This window comes from Dipodomys spectabilis, unplaced genomic scaffold, assembly GCF_019054845.1.
Source record: "Dipodomys spectabilis isolate Male_0828 unplaced genomic scaffold, ASM1905484v1 ptg000187l, whole genome shotgun sequence".
NCBI classification, from domain to species: domain Eukaryota; kingdom Metazoa; phylum Chordata; class Mammalia; order Rodentia; family Heteromyidae; genus Dipodomys; species Dipodomys spectabilis.
Window position 1 is genome coordinate 2,863,617 of NW_024870864.1, and position 25,113 is coordinate 2,888,729.

Sequence of the window (25,113 nt, forward strand, 5' to 3'; positions counted from 1 at the left end):
TTTAATTCATTTGCCAGAATGATAGGATGAAAAAAGAAGAAAAAATGCTAATTTTTCCATACTTCCACACAGACCCTAATCTGGCACCTCTGGAATCGCCCGTTGGAAAATGACTCCTTTCTACAAGTCATTCTTCAGGACATGGGCTCAATGAAGAAAGAAAGGTGAGGCAGAGAGATATAGAAGAGTCTAACTCCAGCAGACTGGGCGCCAGTGACTCGTTGTAATCTAGCTACTGAAATCTGAGGATGGAGGTTTGAAGCTAGCAGCATTTCTATCCATCTCAAATCTCTGTTCCTCTCTACTGACTGAATCCTAGCTCCCTATCATTAGACTCCATTCTAGTACAGAGCCAAGATTAACATCTTGTTGAGACTGAAGATATAGCCAACTAGGTCAACATTTCCAGGATGGAGAATTTAATTGGCCCAGTCTGGGTCAGGTGACCTCACCTGGTCCAATCAGCTATTGGGATTCTCTCAGGCAATTTCGCACGGAGTGGAGATCCCTGAGCATTCTAGTGGGTGCTCTGCATCTGTTCTTTAGCATGCCTGGGATAAAGAAGGTCACCCATTACCTTCACTAGGATCTCACAGCTGCTCTTCACCCCCTCAGGTTCATCGGCCTGGCTACAGTACTGCTTAAGCCATTGATGAAACAACCAAATAGGATCCTTTTTCTGAAGAACCTGGTCCTGCTCAATCATTCTATGGAGCCAACAAATGTGAGTCAGGGCCAGGCAAGGCTGGAGGAATGCAGGTGGCTAATGTAGTTGAGCTTTACCAGTAGAGGGGGTGGGACAATGCCCCATTCTAAATGAGTGCTTCCTGCCATCCTTCTGCCATTATTCTATGATTCTTCCATTTTGTTCATTTCCCATCCACTCTTCCATCCATTTGTTGAGAAGGATGAATTGGCTTTCCCCTGGAGTCAGCTGCTGTCACCTTGGCCCTGGGATATAAGATCCAGTATTAACAGAGACTCAAAGTCAAGCAAAGGAGCAGGAAAGCTTGGCAGTGGGAAAAAGACAATGTGAAATGTGCCCTGATTGGAGCCTGTTGGCATGGAAGAACATAAAGACAGCTTAAGTAGAAGCCCAGCATCCTATATCATTGATTCAGGATGAATACTTAGCTTTCTCTGAATGATCCTAAATTGGAAATGGGGGAAAAAAATCAGGAGAGCTGACAGCTGCCACAAATTGAGGGCTGCTTCTTATGGTTTGGCTTCCTGGATTATTGTTAGACATAGCCCATGGTGTACTGGCTACATTACTTCCCCTACAAGAACTGGGCATAAACCTAACCAGACTGGAAGGGGCTCTGGTGCTATGACTTAGCCAAGGGTTGCAGGTCTAGCTTTCAACTCCTCTGCTTCAACTTTACAGTTTGTCTTACCAGTCTGACTTAGCAATGGTTGTCTACCTAGGCTGCTTGCTGTAGATAATGGACTAGTTTCTTTGACTGGTTACCACAGATTGTGCTCAGAGTTCTATTTTTATATGTAATCTGGCCATCAGCCATTTGTATATTCAGCCTCTCAGAAGGTCATGAGTTTACCCACTTGGCAAGAGAAGAAGGCAATGCCAGGCAGGGACATGAACTATATGGAGAGGAGGCAGGTTCAGGGAGGGCAAGCTGCCTGTATATTTTCTCTAGGAGAGGAGGTTAAAGACAAAGATGGGAGAGCTGAAGCTAGATGGGTAACCAGGGGTCAGAAATGAAGGTTTATCTATGCTGCTGAGCTGTGACTTCATTCTGATCATTTACAAAGGGCACAAAGAGGGGATTCAGGGGCAGTGGTAATGGTGGTCTGGAGAAAGGGGTCAGTTAGCAGGTATTAGCAATTCCTACAGGAAGTTTGGAGAAGAGATATTAACACCATGGATCTGGATAGGTCCCAAGTTACCTCTTCCTCTCCTCACCACCCTCTTGCATCTTCTTCCGCCATTGCCATCACTATGGGACTTCCCCATTCTCCAGATCCTTCTCTCAGTAGCCATTTCTCTCTCTGCACCAATTTATGACTTTCTGCTGCCCAGACTGCATAGGTGTCCATGATATGGTCCTGGATCATAGCCATCATCTCCTTCCCTAAAAGCACCAAGCATGAACTCAGCCAGGCTGGAAGGTACTAGGACTTGAATGAGGATTGCAAGTCTGGCTTAAAACTCCTCTGCTTTGGTTTTTCAGTGTACTCTCAACCTGAAGGTGGCCTATATATCCCCCCAGCATATTGAGAAAACAGGTATGTGCTTCTTTGGAGTTTCTCCAATACAACTGAATAGACTCTTTAGGATCTGTGAGACCCATCTTTGAGGCCTATAACTGATGGTCAGGCTAGGGTTTGTCTAGTGGCTAGATCTCCACACAGCTGGAAATCCATGCATCTCCCAGTGTGTTCTCTCACCATCAGTAGATATATGGCCCAGTATTCAATATGCAGAGGGAGACAGGAGAGCCATTTAATAAACCCTAGTGTGTGAAGAATAGACCCAGAATTCATAGGTATTAAGTGTGGGAGGTGCCATGGGATGTTCAGTGGAGGACATATATCCCTATGGGGCCTCTTGACCATGGTTTTAGTGAGGAGCCGGTCATTGGGGACAAAACAATAAAAGGAAAAAAGGGCTGGGAATGTGGATTAGCAGTAAAATGCCTGCCCAGCATGCACAAAGCCCTGGGTTTGATTCCTCAGTACCACATAAACAGAAAAAGCCAGAAGTGGTGCTGTGACTCAAGTGATAGAGTGCTAGCCTTGAGCAAAAGAAGCTCAGGGACAGTGCCCAGGCCCTGAGTTTAAGCCCCAGGACTGGCAAAAAAACAAAAACAAAATAAAAGGAGAAAAATACCTTAAACTTCAAGCTCCATCCGCTGCAACCACTTTGAACTATGTTTCCCCAGGTAACAAAGACCCCTTAGGCACGACTGCAAAAAAGGCCACCCAGCAGAAATGGATGGTCCCTGGCACCGTCATGCACAGGGCTCTGTCCTCTAGGCCTCAGCACTTTCAGGTGAGAAATCTCCAGCCTGTGACCTGCGGACCCCTTCTCTGTGGTTCCTGTGCCATCTCCTCCCCTCCAGAAAGTCATGGTAGAAGTTTCGCATTTCAGTCTTAGCTTCAGCTCTTAACTGTGTCTCCTGCACCTCTAGGAGACATAAATAAAGCTAGAGATGGCTCCAGTGAGGGTAGGAGGATCTGGCTGCACACTAGCAGGCCTGCTGGATGCTAAGTCTTCAGAACAGAAGGCATGGACCTTGCTCTTCCAGAATCCTTGGATTGTTGGCAGTACAAAGGAGCACATATAAGGTCAAAATAACTGTAAAGGAGAAGCCTAGAGGAACCATGGGAAGATCTATGGTCTCCATGTGAATTCAGAAAGCCTGTGCCTTACCAATTTCCCTTTAGTCCCTAGCCTGCAAAATTTCTTACAAAAATGTTGACAAAATTCAGACTAAAAACACTGAGAATGAGGCAAGGGGTGACATTGTCCGAAAAGAAATCTACTCATAACCTGACTTATGAAACAGTAACCTCTGTGTGCATCATATTTATAATAACAATTTTTTCAAATCAAACTAAAACCTATCTTCCTTCCTTCCTTCCTTCCTTCCTTCCTTCCTTCCTTCATACTGATACTGGGGCTTGAATGCAGGGATTAGATGTTGTCCCTCAGCTTGACCCCTAAGGCTGACACTCTATCACTTGAGTTACAGCTCCACTTTTGGCTTTTTGGTAGTTGAGACCAGAATCTTATGGACTTTCCTGCTAGGCTGCCTTCAAACCATAATCCTAAAATCTCAGCTTGCTGAGTAGCTTGGATTACAGGTATAAGCCACCAGCATCCACCACTCTTAAGTTTTCTTTTCCTTTCTTCCTTTTTTTTTTTCTTTTGAGAGTACTGGGACTTGAACTCAGGACCTCATGTTCTCTCTCAACTTTTTTGCTCATGGCTGGCACTTTACCAGTTGAGCATTCCTCCACTTACAGGTTTTTGCTGGTTACTTAAAGACAAGAATCTTTCAGATTTGACTGCCTATGCTGGCCTTGAAACTTAATCTTTAAATCTCAGCCTCCTGAGTAGCTAGGATTACAGATGTGAGCCACCAGCATGCAGCTTTTCTGCCTTAGTTTTGTTTATTTTCCAGCCTTCTATTTGTCTAGAAGGAGGGAGTCAACCTTGACTGCCCTCTTTTCCTACATCCAGCCAATGTCCAAGTCCTATTAACTTGCCCTGCCTTCTTTCCAAAAGTTCTCACTCTTATCTGCAGTACCTAGAATGTTTCTTGTCAGGACAGTTTTTTTTTTCTTTTGGTCCAGTTGTGGGGCCTGAACTCTGGGCCTGGGTGCTGTCCCTCAGCTCTTCAGCTCAAGGCTAGCACTCTACCACTTGAGCCACAGCGCCACTTTCGGCTTTTTTCTTTTTGCTTATGTGGTGCTGAGGAATCGAACCCAGGACCTCAGGCATGCAAGGCAAGCATGCTACCACTGAGCCACCTTCCCAGCCCCTTGTCAGGACAGTTTTGATCTTGAGAGAAGAGTCCCTTTGGAGGGAGACCTGGGTCCCTCTGTCAATGTGGTGTCTCCTGTGTGTTTCTTTCGGTAGGTTCGGGTAAAGGTGTTTGAAGCCCGACAGCTCATGGGCAACAATATCAAGCCAGTAGTGAAGGTTACCATTGCAGGCCACCAGTTCAACACTCGGATCAAGATGGGTAACAACCCTTTCTTCAATGAGGTATGCTGAATGGATGCATTGGAAATGTGGGCTAGCCAGGGATTGGGCATTTCCTACAGATCCTACAGACCAACGTGCTTGTGCTTGAACTCTGGGACTGGGTGCTGCCTCTGAGCTCCTTTTGCTCAAGGCTAGCACTCTACCACTTGAGCTACAGTGCTACATCCAGTATATTTCCCCCTGTGAGTAATTGAAGATGAGTCTCATAGACTTTTTGCTGCCCTGGCTGGCTTCAAACCACCATCCTCAGATCTCAGCCTCCTGAGTAGCTAGGATTACAGGCATGAGCCACTGGTGCCCAGCTAACAAGTTTGCTTTTTGACTAGGGTATCTGCTAGTGCACAAGCATTTATTGAATACTTAACTGAGGACCAAGTGTCAAGCACTGGGCATACAGAGCAGGGTAATTCAGAGCTTGTCTTTGAGGAGCTAATGGACTGATGAGGGCACAACACACGTACTCATGAGTAACAAGGCATACTGGGCCTGATAGAAGCCTGGGAGCATTGCTAATAAAGTTTGAAATGTAGGCCCAGAGCATGTACATCACTGCTGGAATTCCAAGTTGTAGCATTTCGTTTGCTACATAAGAGGTACAGGATAGCTGAATGCCAGTGGCTTCTGTCTGTAATCGTAGCTACCCAGGAGGCTGAGATCTGAGGATCATAGTTTGAAGCTCAGGCAGAAAAATCTGAGAGACTCTGATCTCCAGTTCACCACTAAAGAACTGGAAATGGATGTGTGTTTTGTGTGGGAGAGTTGGTAGAGTGCTAGCCTTGAACAGAAAAGACCCTGAGTTCAATCCCCAATATGGTGTATGCACATGCACACACACACACACACACACACACACACACACACACACACACACACAAAGGTGCAGATACCTGTTAAATTACTTTTTTAACCAGTGAATAGTCTATTAAAGAGCTAAGTGAGGAGCAGTAACTGAGTAATGTAGTAAAAGGTAGTGCAGGGGACTCAGAAAAGGATCCATATACTTTGAAAGATTCTATAGGAAAAGATAGGATAGAGAAAGATTATTCAGGAAGAACTGTTTTCAAAGACCAGGAAGCCAGAAATATCTTGATTTGGTGGCAGAACAGTATCTAGAAGTGTGTCTGGATAGGATGTTATCATGGGCAATACCAGGAAGGAGGATTTAAGCAGGAGAGTGAGAGGAGAAAGGAGGTCTGGTCGCTGCAGGTAGAAGAGGTAGTGTGGATTAGCAAAGCAATCTAGAAGGATGCAAAGGCTCCAAATAGCCATCCTGGGAGCAGCCACTGTTTTCCAAGAATCTCCTACCATTCCTTTTGTTGTTGTTGTTGTTGTTGTTGTTCGTGGGGCTTGAACTCTGGGCCTGGGCGCTCTCCCTCAGGTCTTCAGCTCAAGGCGAGCACTCTACCTCTTGAGCCACAGCACCACTTCTGGTTTTCTAGTGGTTTATTGGAGATAAGTGTCTTACGGACTTTCCTGTCCAGGCTGGCTTTGAAGCATGATCCTCAGATCTCAGCCTCCTTAGTAGCTAGGATTACAGGCGTGAGGCATCAGTGCCTGGCTTTACCTTTCTTATAAATAGACCAAAAACCCTCCAGGAGTCCAGGAATTGTCAGCTATGGGGGAGGGGGAGGGTGGTAGAAGCTGAAAGTCTTTGAAATGGGCACAGCTGGTGATGGAGCACATAGTTCTGAAGCATCAGATTTACTGGGCCCTTGGATGAAATGGAAGAAAAATATACTCAATTCTCTCTGCCCCAGATCTTCTTCCAGAATTTCTATGAGGTTCCTGCAAAGATCTTTGATGAAATCATCTCAATCCAGGTAAGGAGCCCAATTGGTCCTCAGCAAAATGGCTCCACTTTCTTGTCCTACCACAATGTTAAAGAGACCGTCAGCTCCAACTCCAACACTTGGAGTCAGGAGCATTTTAGAAGGCATCATTTTGACCATCTTCTCCACCCCCTGGTAGTCTAGATAGCACATTCATTCACTTATTTTTTCACTCAATGAATGTTAGAATTTGCCAACTGGCAGAGCTCAGTGCTGTTGTGAACAAAGCAGTCCCTTCCTGTATTCCAGGATTCTTTTTTTTTTGGGTCCGGTCGTGGGGCCTGAACTCTGGGCCTGGGTGCTGTCCCTCAGCTCTTCAGCTCAAGGCTAGCACTCTACCACTTGAGCCATAGCGCCACTTCCGGCTTTTTTCTTATGTGGTGCTGAGGAATCGAACCCAGGGCCTCGAGCATGCAAGGCAAGTGCTCTACCACTGAGCCACCTTCCCAGCCCCTGTATTCCAGGATTCTTATGTCACCACTGGCACTTTGGAGTGGAACACTCCAGTTCCCAACTAGAGGGTGCTAGTCACAATGGTCAGCATGTCCTGCTATGTACCAGCATAGGGCTAAGGAGAACAAGGAGGCTTCTCACCCTGGAAGTGTTTAGATGTTCTTGAGTCCTACACATAGAGGAGACAACTAGGACAGTAGGTAATGGAGAAAGTTGGTTCCAAAACCTTGAGTTGTGTTGATCTGGGGCAAGTGAACTGGCCAGTTTGACCAATTTCCTCAGCAATGAAATGGAACTAAAAATCCAAGCCTTGCAGGGTTCTTCTGAGTAGTAAATGAGAAAAAGTATGAGAATATGTGTGAATCAGGGTTACTAGGAAGCATTTAGTAAATCACAGAGGGCTGTGTGCTATTGCTCTCACCAGAGGATGGGGAACCAGGGTGATAATTATAATTAAGATCTTTCTGGGAATTCCCTTGCAGGTGTTGAACTCCTCAGCAAAGAGATACGAAGCAGAGATTGGGAGATTTCAAGTAAGTCCCATATAAAAGAAGAAGCCTGAGTAAACTAGTTGTAGGCACCCAGGGTGGTGGGCTTCATGCCTGAGTGGGGAAAGGACTTGGATTTTCCCACAGGAAGAACCAAATTTGGATCTACCTCACAGTTGGATGACTTAGACAAGTTATTCTGAGCCCCTATTTCCTCATCTGTAAAATGGGAGTAGTAATATCCCCAACCTGCATGGTCATTGTGAGGATTAAAGTGTTTAAAGTGGGCGTCATGTTATCCAAACTCATTATATTATGAACACAGTTCAAATCTGTTTTCAGAAGATGGAAACAGAGAGGATCCCAAAAGGCCAACCAAAGTGCTAGAGAAACTCAAAGAGGGCAGAATGGGAATAAAAGAAAGTAACTTGGGAAAACATAGACTGAAACTGGGCATACTTGTGCATGCCTGTAATTCAAGCTATTGGAAAGACATAAGTATAGGAATTATGGTTGGAGGCAAGCCTAGGCAAAGTTAGCTCTATTTGAAAACAAGATGGAAGAAGAAAAAGGCTAGGGTAGTGACTCAAGGGGTAGAATACTTGCCTAGTATGCATGAGACCCTTAGCTTATGCCACAGCATCCCCTAAAGTGGTAGAAGCTGAGAGATGGTGAAAATTCAACCAGTCATGCAGAGTTATAATAATATTCTCCATATATCAGAAACACAGGAGAAGGTAAGTTGCTAGATTAAATACAGGATGCCTAGTTACTTTTAAATTTTAATCAACAGACTTTTTTTAATCTGTCAAAGCATATAACTATAACAATATAAATATTTTAATTGGCTTTATTTTGGGATTCTAAAACAGGCAGCATTGCATTCCATAAAATAGAATAAATGATCCTATGGGCTGAGCAGTAGAGGTTGATTTTTTTTTTTTTTTTTGCCAGTCATGGGGCCTGAACTCTGGGCCTGGGCACTATCCCCTAGCTCTTCAGCTCAAGGTTGTTGCTCTACTACTTGAGCCACAGTGCCATTTCTAGCTTTTTCTGCTTATGTGGTGCTGAGGAATCGAACCCAGGGCCTCATGCATGCAAGACAAGCACTCTACCACTGAGCCACCTTCCCAGCCCTAGAGGTTGATTTTATAAGAACTTTTTTAAAAAGCAGAAGCATTTTGATAAATATCATTTTGTATGATCATGCACATAAGCTATTGAGCTCTTATGAGCCTCTCCGAAGAATATCCTCCTTTGGTCTCACTGTGTGAATATCTAGAGACTTGTATAATTTATCATGTCCAAGTGTAATTTTTATCTTTTATCAGAAACCATACAGCCTGTGTTTCTTTGGGCCTGGCTTCCTTCACTCAATATAATTTTTTTCAAAGTCTTTCCATTTCCACAAATGGTACAATATCACTTTTTTCTGATGGAAGAGTAGAATTCCATTGTGTATATATACCACATTTTCTTTAGCCATTCATTCACAATAATTACGTGCATAAGATCATACGAAATGATATTTATTGAAATGAACTCCAAGAAATGGAAACAAGAGGGTTTCTTTTCCTTTGTTGCTTTTTGTTTTCTGTACCTTTTGTCTGTACCTTTTGTTTGTAAGTTTATCTGTTTTGGGGAGTGTAAGGAGGGAACACAGAAACGATGGGACAAAGGGTGAACAAATGCAGCAGTGATACTTGCTAGACACTGTGTTGAAAATGAACTATAGATTTGTGGGGGAGGGGATGGGAAGGAAAAACGGTGAGAAAGCAAGGGAAGGGATTACACTGTTCAAAAAGAAATGTACTCATGGGCTGGGAAGGTGGCTCAGTGGTAGAGCGCTTGCCTTGCATGCCTGAGGCCCTGAGTTCGATTCCTCAGCACCACATAAGCAAAAAGTAAAAAGCCGGAAGTGGTGCTGTGGCTCAAGTGGTAGAGCGCTAGCCTTGAGCTGAAGAGCTGAGGGACAGCGCCCAGGCCCAGAGTTCAGGCCCCACGACTGGACCAAAAAACAAAAAACAACAACAACAAAAAAAGAAATGTACTCATGACCTGACTTATGTAATTGTAACTCCTATGTACATTACCTTTATAATAACAATTTTTAAAAAAAGCAGAAGCAAAGAATAGAAATTTGTCTTTGCAAAGTTTCTTTTCTTGTAAGGGAGAAAAAATTCATTTTTAATATTTTTATTTTTGTCAGTTGTGGGGCCTGAACTTTGGGCCTGAGCGCTGTCCTTTAGCTCTTCAGTTCGTGTCAGCCATCGGTGCCCGGCCATTTATGATTTCTTAACAACGAGTACATTGGAAATATTTTCTGCTAGTTTTTATAAATATACAGTATAAAACAACAGCAAAAACTATATATAAATAAATATATAGTATAAGTGATCTGTATTTACTCTATGGTGCAATATCACATCAAAAATTCTTGCTCATTTTTTATGCTAACTAGATGCTCATTGACCAGTCTTTCTCTACTCTTCCCTTTCCCTTAAACTCTCAAGCATCTGATAACCAATTCTACTTGCAAATCCTCAAGCCAGGCCCTGGTAGCTCACACCTGTAATCCTAGCTACTCAGGAGGCTGAGATCTGAGGCTCGCAGTGTGAAGCCAGCCGGGGCAGGACAATCCATGAGACTCTTATCTCCAGTAAACTACTCAGGAAAAGCCAGAAGTGGTTCTGTGGCTCAAGTGATAGAGTGCTACCCTTGACCAAAAGAAATTCAGGGACAGTGCCTAAGCCCTGAGTTCAAGCCCTAGGAATGGAGAAAAGAAAAGTTCTCAAACACTAGTAGCAAATATTGTCACTGAAGTTGAGGTGCAGATCTTAGCTGTAGGTCTGTGTTTATCAGCTTGCACTACTGAAAAATAAAAACCTGAGGTAATCAACTGTGAAAAAGAAATGCTTTATTTTGGCTCACAGTTTTAGAGGTTTCAGCCTATGATTGATTGACCCTTTGCTTTGGGCCTGGGGAAGCACATCATGGTAGAAATGTTTGGTGAAGCAGAATAGCTGGTCCATTGCCAAGAAGAGGAGAGAAAGAGGAAAGATATGGTGCCATAATCCACTTTGAGGGCATATTCCCAGTGACATAAATCCTCCCACTACGCCCCACCTCCTCAAGATTCCAGTACCTCCAAACAGTGCCAAGCTGAGGACCAAACCTTTAAACACATGGGCCTTTAGGGGAAATTAAAGATCTATGAAATAACGAATCCTCATTCCTCTCTTGTATTTTCAGACAGATATTGGGTTTATCTACCATTCTCCAGGTAGGTAACAGCTGTAAATATGTATACCTTCTTAGAAAAATCATATTGGGGATCAAAATAACTCAGAATCCCCAGCAAAAAGGGGAAAGCATTACAGAGGTTGAGGTTTTTTTTTCTGTACTTGGTATTTTACTTTGTAATAATAGCATCTTTCTCTGAAAAACTAGGGATCTAATTTTCTTGAAACCCTACATTAGATTTCTTTTTCTTTTTTGCCAGTGCTAGGGCTTGAACTCAGGGCCTGGGCATTGTCCCTGAGCTTCATTTGCTCAAGGCTAGTACTCTACCACTTGAGCCACAGCACCACTTCTGGCTTTTTCTGCTTATGTGGTACTAGAGGAATCAAACCCAGGGCTTCATACATGATAGGGACAAGTACTCTACCACTAGGCCACATTCCCACTTTGAGGCCACTATTATGGAGTAAAAACTATTATCCCTGCACCAGTAGCTCACACCTGTAATCCTAGCTACTCAGGTGACTGAGATCTGAGAATCATGGCTTGAAGCCAGCCTGGGCGGGAAAATCCATGAGACTCTTATCTCCAATGTAACCACCAAAAAAACAGAAATGCAAGTGTGGCTCAAGTGGGTAAAGCATTAGCCCTGAGCAAAACAGACCAGGGATAGTGCCCAAGCCCTGAGGTTAAGCGCCAGGACTAGTATCAAAAAAAAGTTTTTAATTGGCAGCTCATAATTTTATATATTTGTGGAATATATATGTATGCATATATGTATTTATATACATACATATATATTAGGAGTATTTGGCATACCATCACCTCAAACATTTATCATTTCTTTATTCAAAATCCTCTCTGCTAGCTAGTTTGATATCGACCATTATTGCTAACCATAGTTGCTTTACTATGTTATAGAACAGTAGGGATTTATTCCCTTCTATGACTTTTTCCCCATACATCCCAGCCTCTAGTAATCACTCTTCTAAGGAAGACCGATATTTGAGTGGAGGGTTCCACAATAACCTGGCCATAACATACAACCAAGTTGAGATCTGGATTTGGGGGTGGGAAATGCTTGCCCCTATAATGTGTGTCTCCACATCAGGCCAGTTACAACAGTAGATAGAAAGGTAAAAAGAAGGGTTGCAGATGCCAGAAGGAATAGCTGGCAGTCTGGTGAGTATAGTATTGTTGCCTAATGGCAGAAGTAACTCTTGTTTGTCTCTGTCATTGGCTGGGAACCAGAATATATAGGAAATGTTTCCACCTCTGCAGAAATAAAGACTGGTTTCAGGGGAGAATGATGGAGACTAGCAGCTGACCTCCCACTGCCTCTCTGTCTATCCAGGACACACACTTTTAAGGAAATGGCTGGGCCTCTGCCAGCCAAATAAGCCTGGCAGTGGTGTACAAGGCTACCTGAAAGTCACCATCTGTGCCCTCGGTGTGGGAGACCAGGCCCTGGTGAGCCTATTCCCTAGTTACATTTCCTATCTTGGCTGCTTCCCTGGGGTTCTTCCTGGACTCTCAAAGTGGCCATTGGTCTGGCCACTTTTCCCTTTGTCCACTGTATCATGGTGGGATTGTCTACCCTCCCTGTACCAAGTGGGAAGATGGGGAAGCCAAAGTGAGTAGCATTGGCCATGACCTTTCCCTGACTCAACCCTACCCAGCTCTCTGGTATCTCCAGGTAGACCAAAAGCTGCCATATATGGCTGCTACAGAAGTGGAGATCTTCAAGTCAACTGCAGTCCCTATCAACCTGGCCTACTTACAGTTCTTCATCTACTGTGCAGAGGACCTTCATCTCAGTCAGTCAGGGGACCAGGGAGGGCACAACTCTAAGGTTCCCAACACAGGGGTGCCCTAGGTTTGGAGGGGGGCAGGGGTTGCTAACGACTTTCCTCATTCTTTCTGAGATTACCTGAAGATTCAGGATGGGACTCAGAGTGAGAATGAAATTCTCCAAGAGTTGTATTAAGAAGTTCCCATGAGCACCCTTTCAAATAAATCCCCATGCCCTTGACCTGGTTTGGAGGCCCAGATTTAGACGCAAGAGTCCCAAGACCACAGAAGGGACAGAGGGTTAACTGAAGACAAGTTTGCCCAGAGGGGGAGGCCAAACTAAATCAGAAGAGGGGCTTAAAGTTGTTGTGCCATTGCTTCATTCCGCTGGGTGGGAACAGGGATGTTGATGTCTCAGAAGTCTTTTATTTTCTTAGAGAAATACCAGTCAGCGAATCCTGTGCTGGAGGTAGAACTAATTGGGGAAAAGGTAAGTATAAAAAGTAAGATCAACAGAATATGGCACCTAGAAAAAGTAGTAGCTGGATACCAGTGGCTCATGTCTATAATTCTAGCTACGCAGGAGGCTGGCCTGGAGAATAGTGGTTTGCAGCCAGTCTAGGCAGAAAATTCTATGGGACTTTCAGTTAGCTAGCAAAATGCTGCGTGGCTCAAGTGGTAGAGGGTCAGCCATGAGTGAGAAAGCTGAGAGTGTATATTCCTGAGTTAGTTCTTAGTACCAGCACCCCACCACACAGACACACACGTACCCACAGACACAAAGACACACACACACACAGAGACACACAGACACACACACACACACACACACACACAGACACACACACACACACACACACACACACACACACACACACACACAAATGTTCTCGTGTTTCTTTTAGTGCCTGAAAAAGTCTAACTGCCAGGAGCCATTAGTTTATGCCTATAATCTTAGCTACTTGAGAGGCTCTGATTGTTGGGATCAAGGCCAGCCCAGGCTGAAAAAATTTGTGAGACCTTTTCTCAATGAAACCTGGACTAAGTAGGTGTCACTCACCTGTTGTCTTAACTATCAAGAAGCCTAACATAGATGGCTCATGCCCAAGCACATCTCAGGCAGAAAGTAAGACCCTATCTCAAAAATAACAAGAAAAATCAGGACTGGAGGCATGGTTCAGCAGTAAAAGTACTTACTTAGTGAGTGCCAGGTCTTGAGTTCAAAACTTGAGTACCTGCTTCAAAAAAAAAATCCTGGGCTGGGAAAGTGGCTCAGTTGTAGAGTGCTTGCCTAGCATGCATGAAGCCTTGGGTTTGATTCCTTAGTATCACATAAACAGAAAAAGCCAGAGTGGCGCTGTGGCTCAAGTGGTAGAGTGCTAGCCTTAAGCCTGGGACAGTGCCCAGGCCCTGATTTCAAGCCCCATGACTGGCCAAAAAAAAAAAAAGTCCTAACGAGTCCAAACAACACTGGCTGTCATAAATATCATTGCTTAGAATAAGGCTAGTTTTAAAGATTAAGTCAGTTGGTGGGTTTTAAAAGGGGTATACTATTGCAATTGATTATGTTCTTGACCTTTTTTTTTTTTAATCGTGGGGCTTGAACTCTGGGCCTTGGCTCTTTAGCTCAAGGCTAGCTCTGTAACCCTTGAGCTACAGCGCCACTTCTGGTTTTCTGGTGGAGATAAGAGTCTCACAGATTTTCCTGCCCAGGCTGCTTTGAACTGTGATCCTTAGATCTCAGCCTCCTGAGTAGCTAGGATTACAGGTGTGAGCCACCGGTGCCCAGCCTTGACCATTATTTAATAGAATTTTAGACTTTATCTAACAAAATCTATGTGTAAGCATTTACATAATAAAATTAGTAGCCCTAGTCATATCTATTTAAAAATTAAAGAGTGGAGATGTGGTGAGTTGTCTAAGGACAATTGAATACTACAGAGATTGTCCACCTTGTGGACTGGACAGGGAGGGAGGACGGGAAAACCAAGCTGGTGGCAGGAGGAAGAGACAGACAGGCACTGAATCTACATTGGGATATTTTCAGCTCAGAACACGTACGTGGACAAAAAGTGACAAACCCATATGGAACCAGATCCTGACCTTCCAGATTCAGGTAGGACTGTTCTATCATGCCTGCCCTTCCCCCATTCTTACTTAAATGGAAGCAAAGTCTGGTGTTTGTGAAGGAGGGCGATATAGGTGGGAGATGGAGCATTAAACATAAGAACACACAGAGCACCAGTGGCTCATACCTGCAGTCCTAGCTACGCAAGAGGCTGAAATCTGAGGATTATGTTCAAAGCCAGCCCAAGAAGGAAAAACTGTGAGACTTTTTTTTTTTTTTTTGTCGGTCGTGGAGCTTGAACTCTGGGCCTGGGCGCTGTCCCTCAGCTCTTCAGCTCAAGGCGAGCGCTCTACCACTTGAGCTACAGCGCCACTTCCAGTTTTCTGGTGGTTTATTGGAGATAGGAGTCTCACGGTCTCTCCTGCCCGGGCTGGCTTTGAACCGCGATCCTCAGATCTCAGCCTCCTGAGTAGCTAGGATTACAGGCGTGAGCCACCAGCGCCCGGCTTACTGTGAGACTCTTATCTCCAGCTAACCACCAAAAAGCTGGAAGTAGAACTGTGGCTCAAGTGGTAGAACACTAGACAGCACCTAGACCCTGAGTTCAAGCCCCAGAACCAGCATACACACATTCACACACACACACACACACACACACACACACACACACACACACACACACACACAAGCATAAAAACATGTTAAGATCAAACTTCACTTTATCCAGTATTAAGTGATGAGTGATCCATATAACTGAACTTTCCAGAGGATGTAAATGTGTTCTTTCATACCCATCAGAAAAGAAAACTGCTGAGTGCTGGTGGCTCACACTATAATCCTAGTTATTTGGGAGGCTGAGATTGGGAGGATCATGGTTTCCAGCCAACTCAGGGACAAAAATATATGAGAAGGGGAAAACTGGGGGAAAGTAAAGAAGGGGATGACATTGGCCAAAAAAAGAAACATACTCACTACCTGACTTATGGAATGGTAGCCCTTCTGTACAAGACCCTAATAATAATAATAAAATTATTTTTAAAATATATGAGACTCCTTTCCCAACCAATAGCTGGGTGTAATGGTTCATATGTTATCCTAGCTTCAACAAGAAGCCTAAAATAGGTATATCAAAGTCCAGGCAGGTGCCTAGGCAGGAAGAAAGATCTTATCTCAAAAATAACCTGTAACATGGGCTGGGAAGTTGGCTCAGTGGTAGAGCGCTTGCCTTGCATGCCTGAGGCCCTGGGTTCGATTCCTCAGCACTACATAAGCAAAAAGAAAAAAGCCGGAAGTGGCGCTGTGGCTCAAGTGGTAGAGCGCTAGCCTTGAGCTGAAGAGCTGAGGGACAGCGCCCAGGCCAAGAGTTCAGGCCCCATGACCGGACCCAAAAAAAAAAAAAACAACCTGTAGCAACAAAAAAATCCAGGAGGTATAACTCAGTAACAGAGGGCCTGCCTGCCTAGAAAGCTAGAGGTCCAGCATTACCAGCAAAACAAAAACAAAAATTTTTTTTAACCCACCTTAAAAGACACACTTTAATTTGTATTGCATATTTTCTTAGCTCTAAGCAGTGCCCTAAATATAATTGCAGCACGTGTTTGGTAGTTGGTGGCCAAGATGCATTATGGGAGCATAACTATCACACTGGGCTCCGTGGAGCCTGGTCTGTTTGTGCTGAACTAAATGGCTGCAAGGTGCTCTCTGTGGGGTTTCTGTGGTCTGATCTCTGTAACCTTTCAGTCCTTCTCAGTCATCCACCAGCTGCTCTGGATTATAGTTCTCAAAGCCCTGGTGAAGCCCTAATGAACTTTTCATCTGATGCCAGGTTTCTAAGTATGAGGTGTGAAGTAAAAACAACTTCTGAAAGACAACTTGAGCCCTTGTGCATGAGAACTTCAGAAACGCAACTTCTCTGTGCCTCAGATTTCCCATATGAAAATGAAAATAATGATAATACTAATACTTACCTCATGGAACTGCTGGGGCTTTCATCTAGTCTGTAGAGCTTGTGCAGCACAGGCTGTGGACAATAGAAACCCTATTTGAGGAGATAGGTGTCTTTTTTTTTTTTTGGTCAGTTTTGGGGCATGAACTCTGGGCCTGGGCGCTGTCCCTCAGCTCTTCAGCTCAAGGCTAGCGCTCTACCACTTGAGCCATAGCTCCACTTTTGGCTTTTTCTGCTTATATGGTGCTGAGGGCTTCATGCATGCAAGGCAAGCACTCTACCACCAAGCCACCTTCCCAGCCCATGGTGTCTTGCTATTTAAAAGCAAACACCCTTTGTCCTGATATGGTTTGGTGAATGAACATTTAGTCTATGAAGGAAGGGCTGTTTGAGGGCCATAATGTTCAATGAGGCCACAGTCAGAGTTGGATCAGTCTCAAAGTTTATACAAAACAGGAGGCCAGTTTAAGAACAAAAGGAGGGCTGGGAACAAGGCTTAGTGGTAGAATGCTTACCTAGCATGCATGAAGCCCTGGATTTGATTCCTCAGTACCACATAAACAGAAAAAGCCAGAAGTGGTGCTGTTGTTCAAGTGGTAGAATTCTAGCCTTGAGCAAAATAACCTCAGAGACAGTGCTCAGGTCCTGAGTTCAAGCCTCAGGACTAGGAGAGAGAAAGAGAGAGAGAGAGAGAGAGAGAGAACAAATGGTCATTCTGTAATACCAGCTACTCTGGGAGGTGGGGATCTGAAGAATGGCAGTTTGAGGCCAATCTGAGAAAAAAAACTTCCATCTCAATAAAACAGGCATGTTGATTCCTGCCTGTTATCCCAGCTACAAAGGAAGCATAAACTAGAAGCCAACCCAGGCAGACATTTGAGACTCTATATGAAAAATAAAGGGAAGCAGAGATGTTAAAGTATATGAGAAAAAGCAGGGAACAGTACCTAAACCCTGAATTCAAGCTCCAGTACTAGCACAAATAAAATGAAATAGTAACAGGCAAGCCTTGGCCCCAGGACCTCCTAGCTGCTTTCAAAGTGTCCACAGGGAAAGGAGGTTGGGAAGAAAAACTGGGAGAAAACAAAGAAAGAAATGACACTGTTCAAAAAGAAATGTACTTATTACCTGACTTATATAACTGTAACCCCTCTGCACAATAAAACAAACAAACAAACATGTTAAGTGTCCACAGATGCAAGCCACCCCAGTATGTACTCATGGCTCTTCTTGCCTTCCCATACAGCTGCCCTGCCTCTCCAGCTACATCAAGTTCAGACTCTTAGACTGGTAAGCAATGGGCTGGAAGCCACAGCATGCATCAGGGAGGAGGAGATAGGCCAGGGCAGGGGCTCAGTCTGCAGAGTGTGTGTCTCTCCAGCTCCAGAAAGGACTGCCAGGAAGAAATCGGGACTGCCAGCTTGTTCCTCAACCAAATCTCATCCACTGGCGAGGAGATCGAAGGCAAGCAAAGCCCGGGACCTCTCCCTCCACACCTTCCCTGTCTGGATCCCACAGCAAGCTCTCAACCCTCTCCTTCCAGGATTGTACTCTGGTTTCCTGCCCTGCTTTGGCCCCAGCTTTCTGGTCTTCCGTGGGGGTAAAAAGGCTCCCTTCAGGATCCAGGAAGAAGGCACTGTAAGCTTCTCATGTCATCTAGGGGACAGTGGAGATAAAAAGAAAACAAACAAACAAAACAGCCTCTGTAAAGCAGTAGCTCCTGAGAAGTGCTGCTGAAGGACTCAGCCCTTGTTTCTGTCCATTACATTCAGTAGAGAATGGGAGACCTGTGAATAAGCAGCCCACACTTTGCTACATGTACCTGGGCCATGTCTTTTCCATCTGTGAAAAACCTTACTTCAGCCAGGCACCAGTGGCCTATAATCTGAAGTGGCTGAAATCTGAAGATAGAGGTGCAAAGCCAGCCCTGGAAGCAAAGTCCGTGAGACTCTTACCTCTGGCTCACTACCAAAAGCTGTTAAGTGGAGCTATGGTTCAAGTGGCAAAGTGATAGCTTTCAGAGAGAAAACTACATGACAGGGCTGGGAAGGTGGCTCAGTGGTAGAGTGCTTGCCTTGCATGCATGAGGCCCTGGGTTGGATTCCTCAGCACCACATAAGCAAAAAGAAAAAAGCTGGAAGTGGTGCTGTGGCTCAAGTGATAGAGCGTTAGCCTTGAGCTGAAGAGCTGAGGGACAGGGCCCAGGCCCAGAGTTCAGGCCCCATGATCAGACACAAAAGCCCAAGTACTGGTGTGTACACACACACACACACACACACACACACACACTCCTTTTATCTCAGTATTACTTCTTTAGTGACTATCTACAGTGCTCCATTTATTCTTTTCTGGTTCCACAGCTTATGCCAGATATCTTGAAATAAACCAATGCAAAAAGAGGTTGTCAGAGTGGCTCAAATGGTAGAACACCTGCTTAGGAATCTCAAGGCCTTAAGTTCAAACTCCAGCACTACAAAAAAGAAAAAAAATCTATAGAAACCAGTTAAAGAAATAAATATTATGAGAGGCTGCTTTTGGAAGCTTCTAGAATCAAGAAGGGAGCTCAGAGGAGGAAAGAGTTTATATTATATAAACTAAGGTATAAAGAAATCTTAGCAAGTCAGATGTGGGGACAAACACATGTAATCCTATGTACTCAGGAGGCTGAGGCAGGATTATGAGTTTGAGGCCAGTTTGAGCTATGTATCAAGACCTTGTCTCAATTCAACAAAAATTTAAAACACTCTGGGTAGACAAACTGATGTTACACAAAGTTGTATGTTCTTGCACTTATGGGCAAGCTCCAATTGTCTGTCAGAATCATTTTTATTTTACACATAGCTCTCAGAAACCTGGCATCAAATCAAAAGTTCATTAAAGCTGCATCAGGGATTTGAGAACTATAATCCATAGCAGCTGGTAGGTGATTGAGAAGGACTGAAAGGTTATAGAGATCAGACTACTGAACCCCAACAGAGAAAAGTATCTTGGAACCATTTAGGTCAGAAACAAACCATACTACATAGAGCCCAGTGTAACTATACTTCTAGTCTTAAATATCTAAAGAATGAGGCAGGGAGGTATTCTGAGTAAGAAAGAGGAGCTACAGGTATCAAGCCCTGAGGATCACAAGTAGAAAGCTTTCTCAATCTGATCCATCTCCTGTTCTGGGCTCTTCACATCCTCCTCTACTTGGTTAGTGAGGTTCAGGATTAGGAACGTGGGCCACCAAGCCAATGAAGCACTGTAATTGGTCTCTTTTGATCATGTGTATTCTCCTTGAGCCAATCACTGATGACAAGGAGGGGAGATGGTCCGCAGGCTCCAGGGCCCTCACTAGTTATCACAATCCCCTAATGAAAAGGTCCTTTATTGAACTGGGTGCCAGTGGCTCACGCCTGTAGTCCTAGCTACTCAAAGGGCTGAGATCTGAGGATGACTGTTCAAAGCCAGCCTGGGCAGGAAAGTCTGAGACACATCTCCAATTAGTCACAGAAAAAGACAGAAGGGGTGCTGTGGCTCAAAGTGGTAGAGCACTAGCCTGAGCAAAAAGGAGCTTAGGGACAGTGCCCAGGCCCGGAGCTCAAACCTCAGGACCAGCAAACAATAGTCCTTCATGTTGTCAGCAAGTAGAATGCATCATCAGTAGTGGGTACTAAGGGTCAGGGGCTAAAGGACTTCTAGTATAGAGGAGTCTGGGGTCTCTGGAATTTTCCCCTGGGATTGTGGTTGGAGCAATCCTCAGCAGACAGGCACTGGATGACTTTGTCTTTGCTGCGGTGGAGGAATTTTGGGATATTTGCCTACTCTCCTTTCTCTCCATATTCCTCTCTGTTGTCCTAGTGCATTCCTGACACTGTTAAAGATGGTTTAGCTTATCGAGGCCGAGTCTTCCTGGAGTTAACCACCCAAGTCACGTCCCATCAAGATACTACAATAAAAGATCTCTCCCAGGAAGTGGTCAGGATAGAGGTAACCACAGAAAACATGTAATGGGGTGGCAGGGATAGAGTCCTTCTGCTTGCCCTACATCTGACTCTACAAGAGGCAGTTCTTGGTGCAATAAGCTGTTGGGTGTGTAGGATGCTTCATCAATGCCTGTGTGTTTATTAAGGTCTTCCTGAGGCCTTCATGCTATTCCAACCCTGGCTGTCATGGTGCTGTGGCTCAAATGGTAGAGTGCTTGCCCTGAGCTGAAGAGCTCAGGGACAGTGCCCAGTGACAGGAAATGAGGTTGGGTGATAGCTAAATAGGATCTCATGTGGGAGAGAAAAGTATTTATTCATTCATTTATTTGGTACTAGAGTTTGAACTCAGAGCCTTAATATTTGCTAGACAGTGCTCTGCCATTTGAGCCACATTTCTAGCTTTTTCCATTTTAAGCTTAAACTTAGGGCTTTGCATTCCCACTTTATTTTTTTTTCACTCAAGGCTGACACTCTACATTTGAACCACAGCTCCTTTTAGTTTATTTTTTTTTATGTAAGATCTTACCTGGTCCCTGATCCTCCACCTATGGTCTCCTGTGAAGCTGGGATTATACTACCATATCAGGCTTATTTGATGAGATGGGTTCTCACATAGCTTTTGCCAAAGGTTAGCCTTGGATAATTACTTAATTTTCCCAATTTTTGTGTTTAGTGAAGCTGAGATTATAGTCATTAGCTACACAATCCAGTAAGAGGGTTATTTTTTAAAGATAAGTGAGACTTGAATTAGTAAACAGATAAAGAATGCAAAAAACAGAGCAGAGTTGACAACAGAAATGAGAGAGGGAATGATATTGTGGACAGAAGGCCTAGGAAGGTGGCAGGTATGGTGGGAATAATCTTAACCTGGGGCAGTGAGCAGCTGCAGCCTTACTGGGAAGATGAGTTTGAAGAGAAAAGCCATGAAGAACTGATATATGTGGGTGGGCTTGTATGTGGGTTTGGGTGAGGGGTAGGGGATGACCTCAGCTACACACCCTGCCCATACTGCCTCTTCTAAGGAGAGGCTTTAAACAAAGAGGAAGAGAGGGCTGGGAAGTTGGCTCAGTGGTAGAGCGCTTGTCTTGCATGCTCGAGGCCCTGGGTTCGATTCCTCAGCACCACATAAGCAAAAAGAAAAAAGCCGGAAGTGGCGCTGTGGCTCAAGTGGTAGAGTGCTAGCCTTGAGCTGAAGAGCTGAGGGACAGTGCCCAGGCCCAGAGTTCAGGCCCCACGACCGGACCCAAAAAAAAAAAAAAAAGAGGAAGAGATACCTCTACTCAGAATGGGGAAAGAGGGGCCCAACTCAGAGCCTAGCCTTGCCAAGAAGAGAAAACCCTCATGCTCAGTTTCAGGAAAGGAATGAACCAGATCTGGCTGGGTGGGGGTAGCTAGGTGAGAGGGTTTTAGTGATGGTTCAGCTCATCTTGAAGAGAAACACAGATGGATTTTGAAAGTAACTCCTCTCCCTGCCTGTCAATATGACCATGTTCATTTCTTGGCTTATGTACTTGGCAATGTATGTGGGGGGGTTATTATTGTAGAAACAGCAGAGCCGCCAAAAGTATGGGCTGTGCGTTGTCTTCCTCTCCTGTACCACGATGCCCAACTTTAAGAGTCTGATCCAATTCGAGGTCAGCATGGGCCACTATGGAAACAAGATGGACCTGAATTACAAGCCTCTAGTCTCAACTACACAGTACAGCCCAGTGATATATGATGGTAAGAATCAGATTCAATAAAGAAGAGAAAGACGTCACTGCATGCCAGACTCTGCTTTAGCACTTCCAAGGATATTAGCTTAGAGAACATCTGTGAACATTATTTACTCACATTTCATACATGAGGAAAAATAAAGTTCAGGGAGATGTCACTTGCCAAATATCGCATAGCTGGTAGGTGGTGAACTCAAGAGTTGAAACTAGGTCTTGACTTCAAGTCCTTCTCTTTACTACAGCTTTTTCCAACCCCATCATCTCCCCTTCACTCAGAACCACCCCCCCCCATCCAACCAATTACCATCCACCATGCATCCACTTGTTATCCATCTATTTATTGGTCCATTTATCCATCCATTCAACCATTCAACATCAGCCCCTCTACTCTCCCAGACAACCAACCAACCATCCACTGCACCCATTCATCCACTCATCCGCTTATCCAACTAGACATACATATAGGTTATCAATGTGGGCCAGCATCAGCTCCATCTGGATACTAGTGATGAAAGAGAGATTCTTGGCCATACCCCCACCCCAGGCCTTCAGAATCAGAAAATCTGATGAACCAGGTGCTGCTGGCTCATGCCTGTACCCTAGCTACTCAGTCTGAGATTTGAGGATGGCTGTTCAAAGCCAGTCCAGGCAGGAAAGTGTGAGACTCTTTTTTTTTTCTTTTCTTTTTTTTTTTTTTGGGGGGGGGGGTGGGGGGGGTCCGGTCATGGGGCCTGAACTCTGGGCCTGGGCGCTGTCTCTCAGCTCTTCAGCTCAAGGCTAGCACTCTACCACTTAAGCCACAGCGCCACTTCCGGCTTTTTTCTTTTTGCTTATGTGGTGCTGAGGAATCAAACCCAGGGCCTCAGGCATGCAAGGCAAGTGCTCTACCACTGAGCCACCTTCCTAGCCCCAAGTGTGAGACTCTTACCTCCAATTAACTACCAAAAAGCCAGAAGTAGCGCGCCCTATGGCTCAAATGATAGAGCCCTAGCCTTGAGCAAAAAAGTTCAGGATTAGCACCCAGGCCCTGAGTTCAAGCCCCAAGACTGGCACAAAAAAAAAAAGAAAAGCAAAGCAAAGCTTTACCTGGGGGTGGAGTCCACTAGTTGTGTTTGATCAAACCCTCTAGGTATTCTGGGCTTATGCTAAAATGTGAGCAGGCATTGTCTCTCCTCTTTGTTAGCTTTGCTGTCCAATCATTCATTAAAAAGCTTCCTAGGTACTCTACTTCTCTACCTGTTTTTTTTTTTTTTTTTAATCAAAGCTTTGTTGCGATGTAACTCACATAACATACAATTTTCCCATTTGAAGCATACAATCCCATGGATTTTAGGATTTTCACAGAGTTGCTCAACCATCACCACAACAATTTTAGAATAGTCTTAACCCAAAGAGAAACTCCAAGTCCATTAGCATTTCTTTCTTATCTCTCCAGCCCAAGCAATCACTAATCCACTTTCTGTTTCTATAGATTTTCCTAGTCTAGACATTTTATATCTGTTGAATCCTACAATATGTGGTTCTTTGTGACCTGCTCCTTTTATTTAATGTAATCTTCTACTTACTTTTTTATATTATGAAGTTTGTATATGAAATATATATATGTATATGCACTGTTTAAAGAATTAAATTCCAAAACAGAAATGGAGGGATAAAGGGTGAACAAATGTAGCAATGGTACTCACTGGACACTATGTCAAAAATGAACTATACAATTTGTGGGAAAGGATAGGAGGGAAAAAACTGGGAGAACGTGAGGGAAGGGGTGACATTGTCCAAAAAGAGAGATGTACTTTATATAAGTGTAACCCCCTGAACATCACCTTTATACTAACAATAATTTTTTTAAAAAGAATTAAATTCCCATGAACTTATCATCTAGTTTAATATATAAAAAATTATTAACAGCTTAAAAAGTTCCTGTTTTGTTTTGTTTTCTTTTGGCAGTTGTGGGGCATGAACTATGGGCCTGGGCACTGTCCCTCAGCTCTTCAGCTCAACGTGAGCACTCTACCACTTGAACCACAGCACCACTTCCAGTTTTCTGGTAGTTTTTTGTTTGTTTCTTTTTGTCGGTCGTGGGGCCTGAACTCTGGGCCTGGGCGCTCTCCCTGTATTCTTCAGCTCAAGGTGTGCACTCTACCTCTTGAGCCATAGCGCCACTTCCAGTTTTCTAGTGGTTTTTATTGGAGATCAGAGTCTCATGGACTTTTCTGCCTGGGCTGGCTTTGAACCGTGATCCTCAGATCTCAGCCTCTTGAGTAGCTAGGATTACAGGTGTGAGCCACCAGTGCCTGGCATTTCTGGTAGTTTTATTGGAGATAAGAGTCTCCAGGACTTTCCTTCCTGGGATGGCTTTGAACTATTGATCCTCAGATCTCAGCCTCCTTAGTAGCTAGGATTACAGGCGTTAGCCACCAGCACCTGGCCTTCCTGTTTTCTTTTCGCAGATCTATTCATTGAAGAAATAACCATGATCTTGCCTCTTGTGTCATTCATTCTTTTCTTTTTATTATCACCCACTATGGATGGGTGATAAATAGCATACTATTTTCTCTTTTATATAAGTGAGCATTTTCAACCTGTATTCATTTGTCTTACATCTGTGCCTCAACATTACATCTTTGCTGTGGGTGTGTGTAGTCACAGTTCATTCTCTGTTTGTGTTCCACTGTATGATTCTACCACAGATTATAGGCCATAAGTAGGCACATTTAGGTTGTATTTTTTTTGCTAGTATAATGATTTTGTTAGAAACATTCTGCTACATGGCTCCTAGTCACAAGCACAAGGATTCCCCTAAATTACATGCTGAGAAGTAGAAGAGAATCTCAAAGCAAAAGCGATTAGAGTAAACTGCACTCTCATCAGATGGCATGAG

The 25,113-nt window shown here is 44.2% G+C and overlaps 1 protein-coding gene across 1 annotated transcript in view; it reads left to right on the top strand.

Moving 5' to 3' along the window:
- Positions 1 to 25,113, top strand: part of Fer1l5 (fer-1 like family member 5) — a 61,034-nt gene that overhangs the window by 5,311 nt on the left and 30,610 nt on the right. Inside the window, exons 3-19 of the mRNA XM_042695359.1 lie at positions 73 to 164; positions 616 to 724; positions 2,193 to 2,247; positions 2,904 to 3,013; positions 4,607 to 4,735; positions 6,493 to 6,555; positions 7,500 to 7,550; positions 10,758 to 10,788; positions 12,100 to 12,215; positions 12,442 to 12,562; positions 12,974 to 13,026; positions 14,584 to 14,652; positions 17,796 to 17,839; positions 17,931 to 18,013; positions 18,093 to 18,187; positions 20,393 to 20,521; positions 22,062 to 22,239. Of these exons, the coding sequence (XP_042551293.1) occupies positions 73 to 164; positions 616 to 724; positions 2,193 to 2,247; positions 2,904 to 3,013; positions 4,607 to 4,735; positions 6,493 to 6,555; positions 7,500 to 7,550; positions 10,758 to 10,788; positions 12,100 to 12,215; positions 12,442 to 12,562; positions 12,974 to 13,026; positions 14,584 to 14,652; positions 17,796 to 17,839; positions 17,931 to 18,013; positions 18,093 to 18,187; positions 20,393 to 20,521; positions 22,062 to 22,239 (1,528 nt within the window). The remainder of the gene's footprint in view (positions 1 to 72; positions 165 to 615; positions 725 to 2,192; positions 2,248 to 2,903; positions 3,014 to 4,606; positions 4,736 to 6,492; positions 6,556 to 7,499; positions 7,551 to 10,757; positions 10,789 to 12,099; positions 12,216 to 12,441; positions 12,563 to 12,973; positions 13,027 to 14,583; positions 14,653 to 17,795; positions 17,840 to 17,930; positions 18,014 to 18,092; positions 18,188 to 20,392; positions 20,522 to 22,061; positions 22,240 to 25,113) is intronic.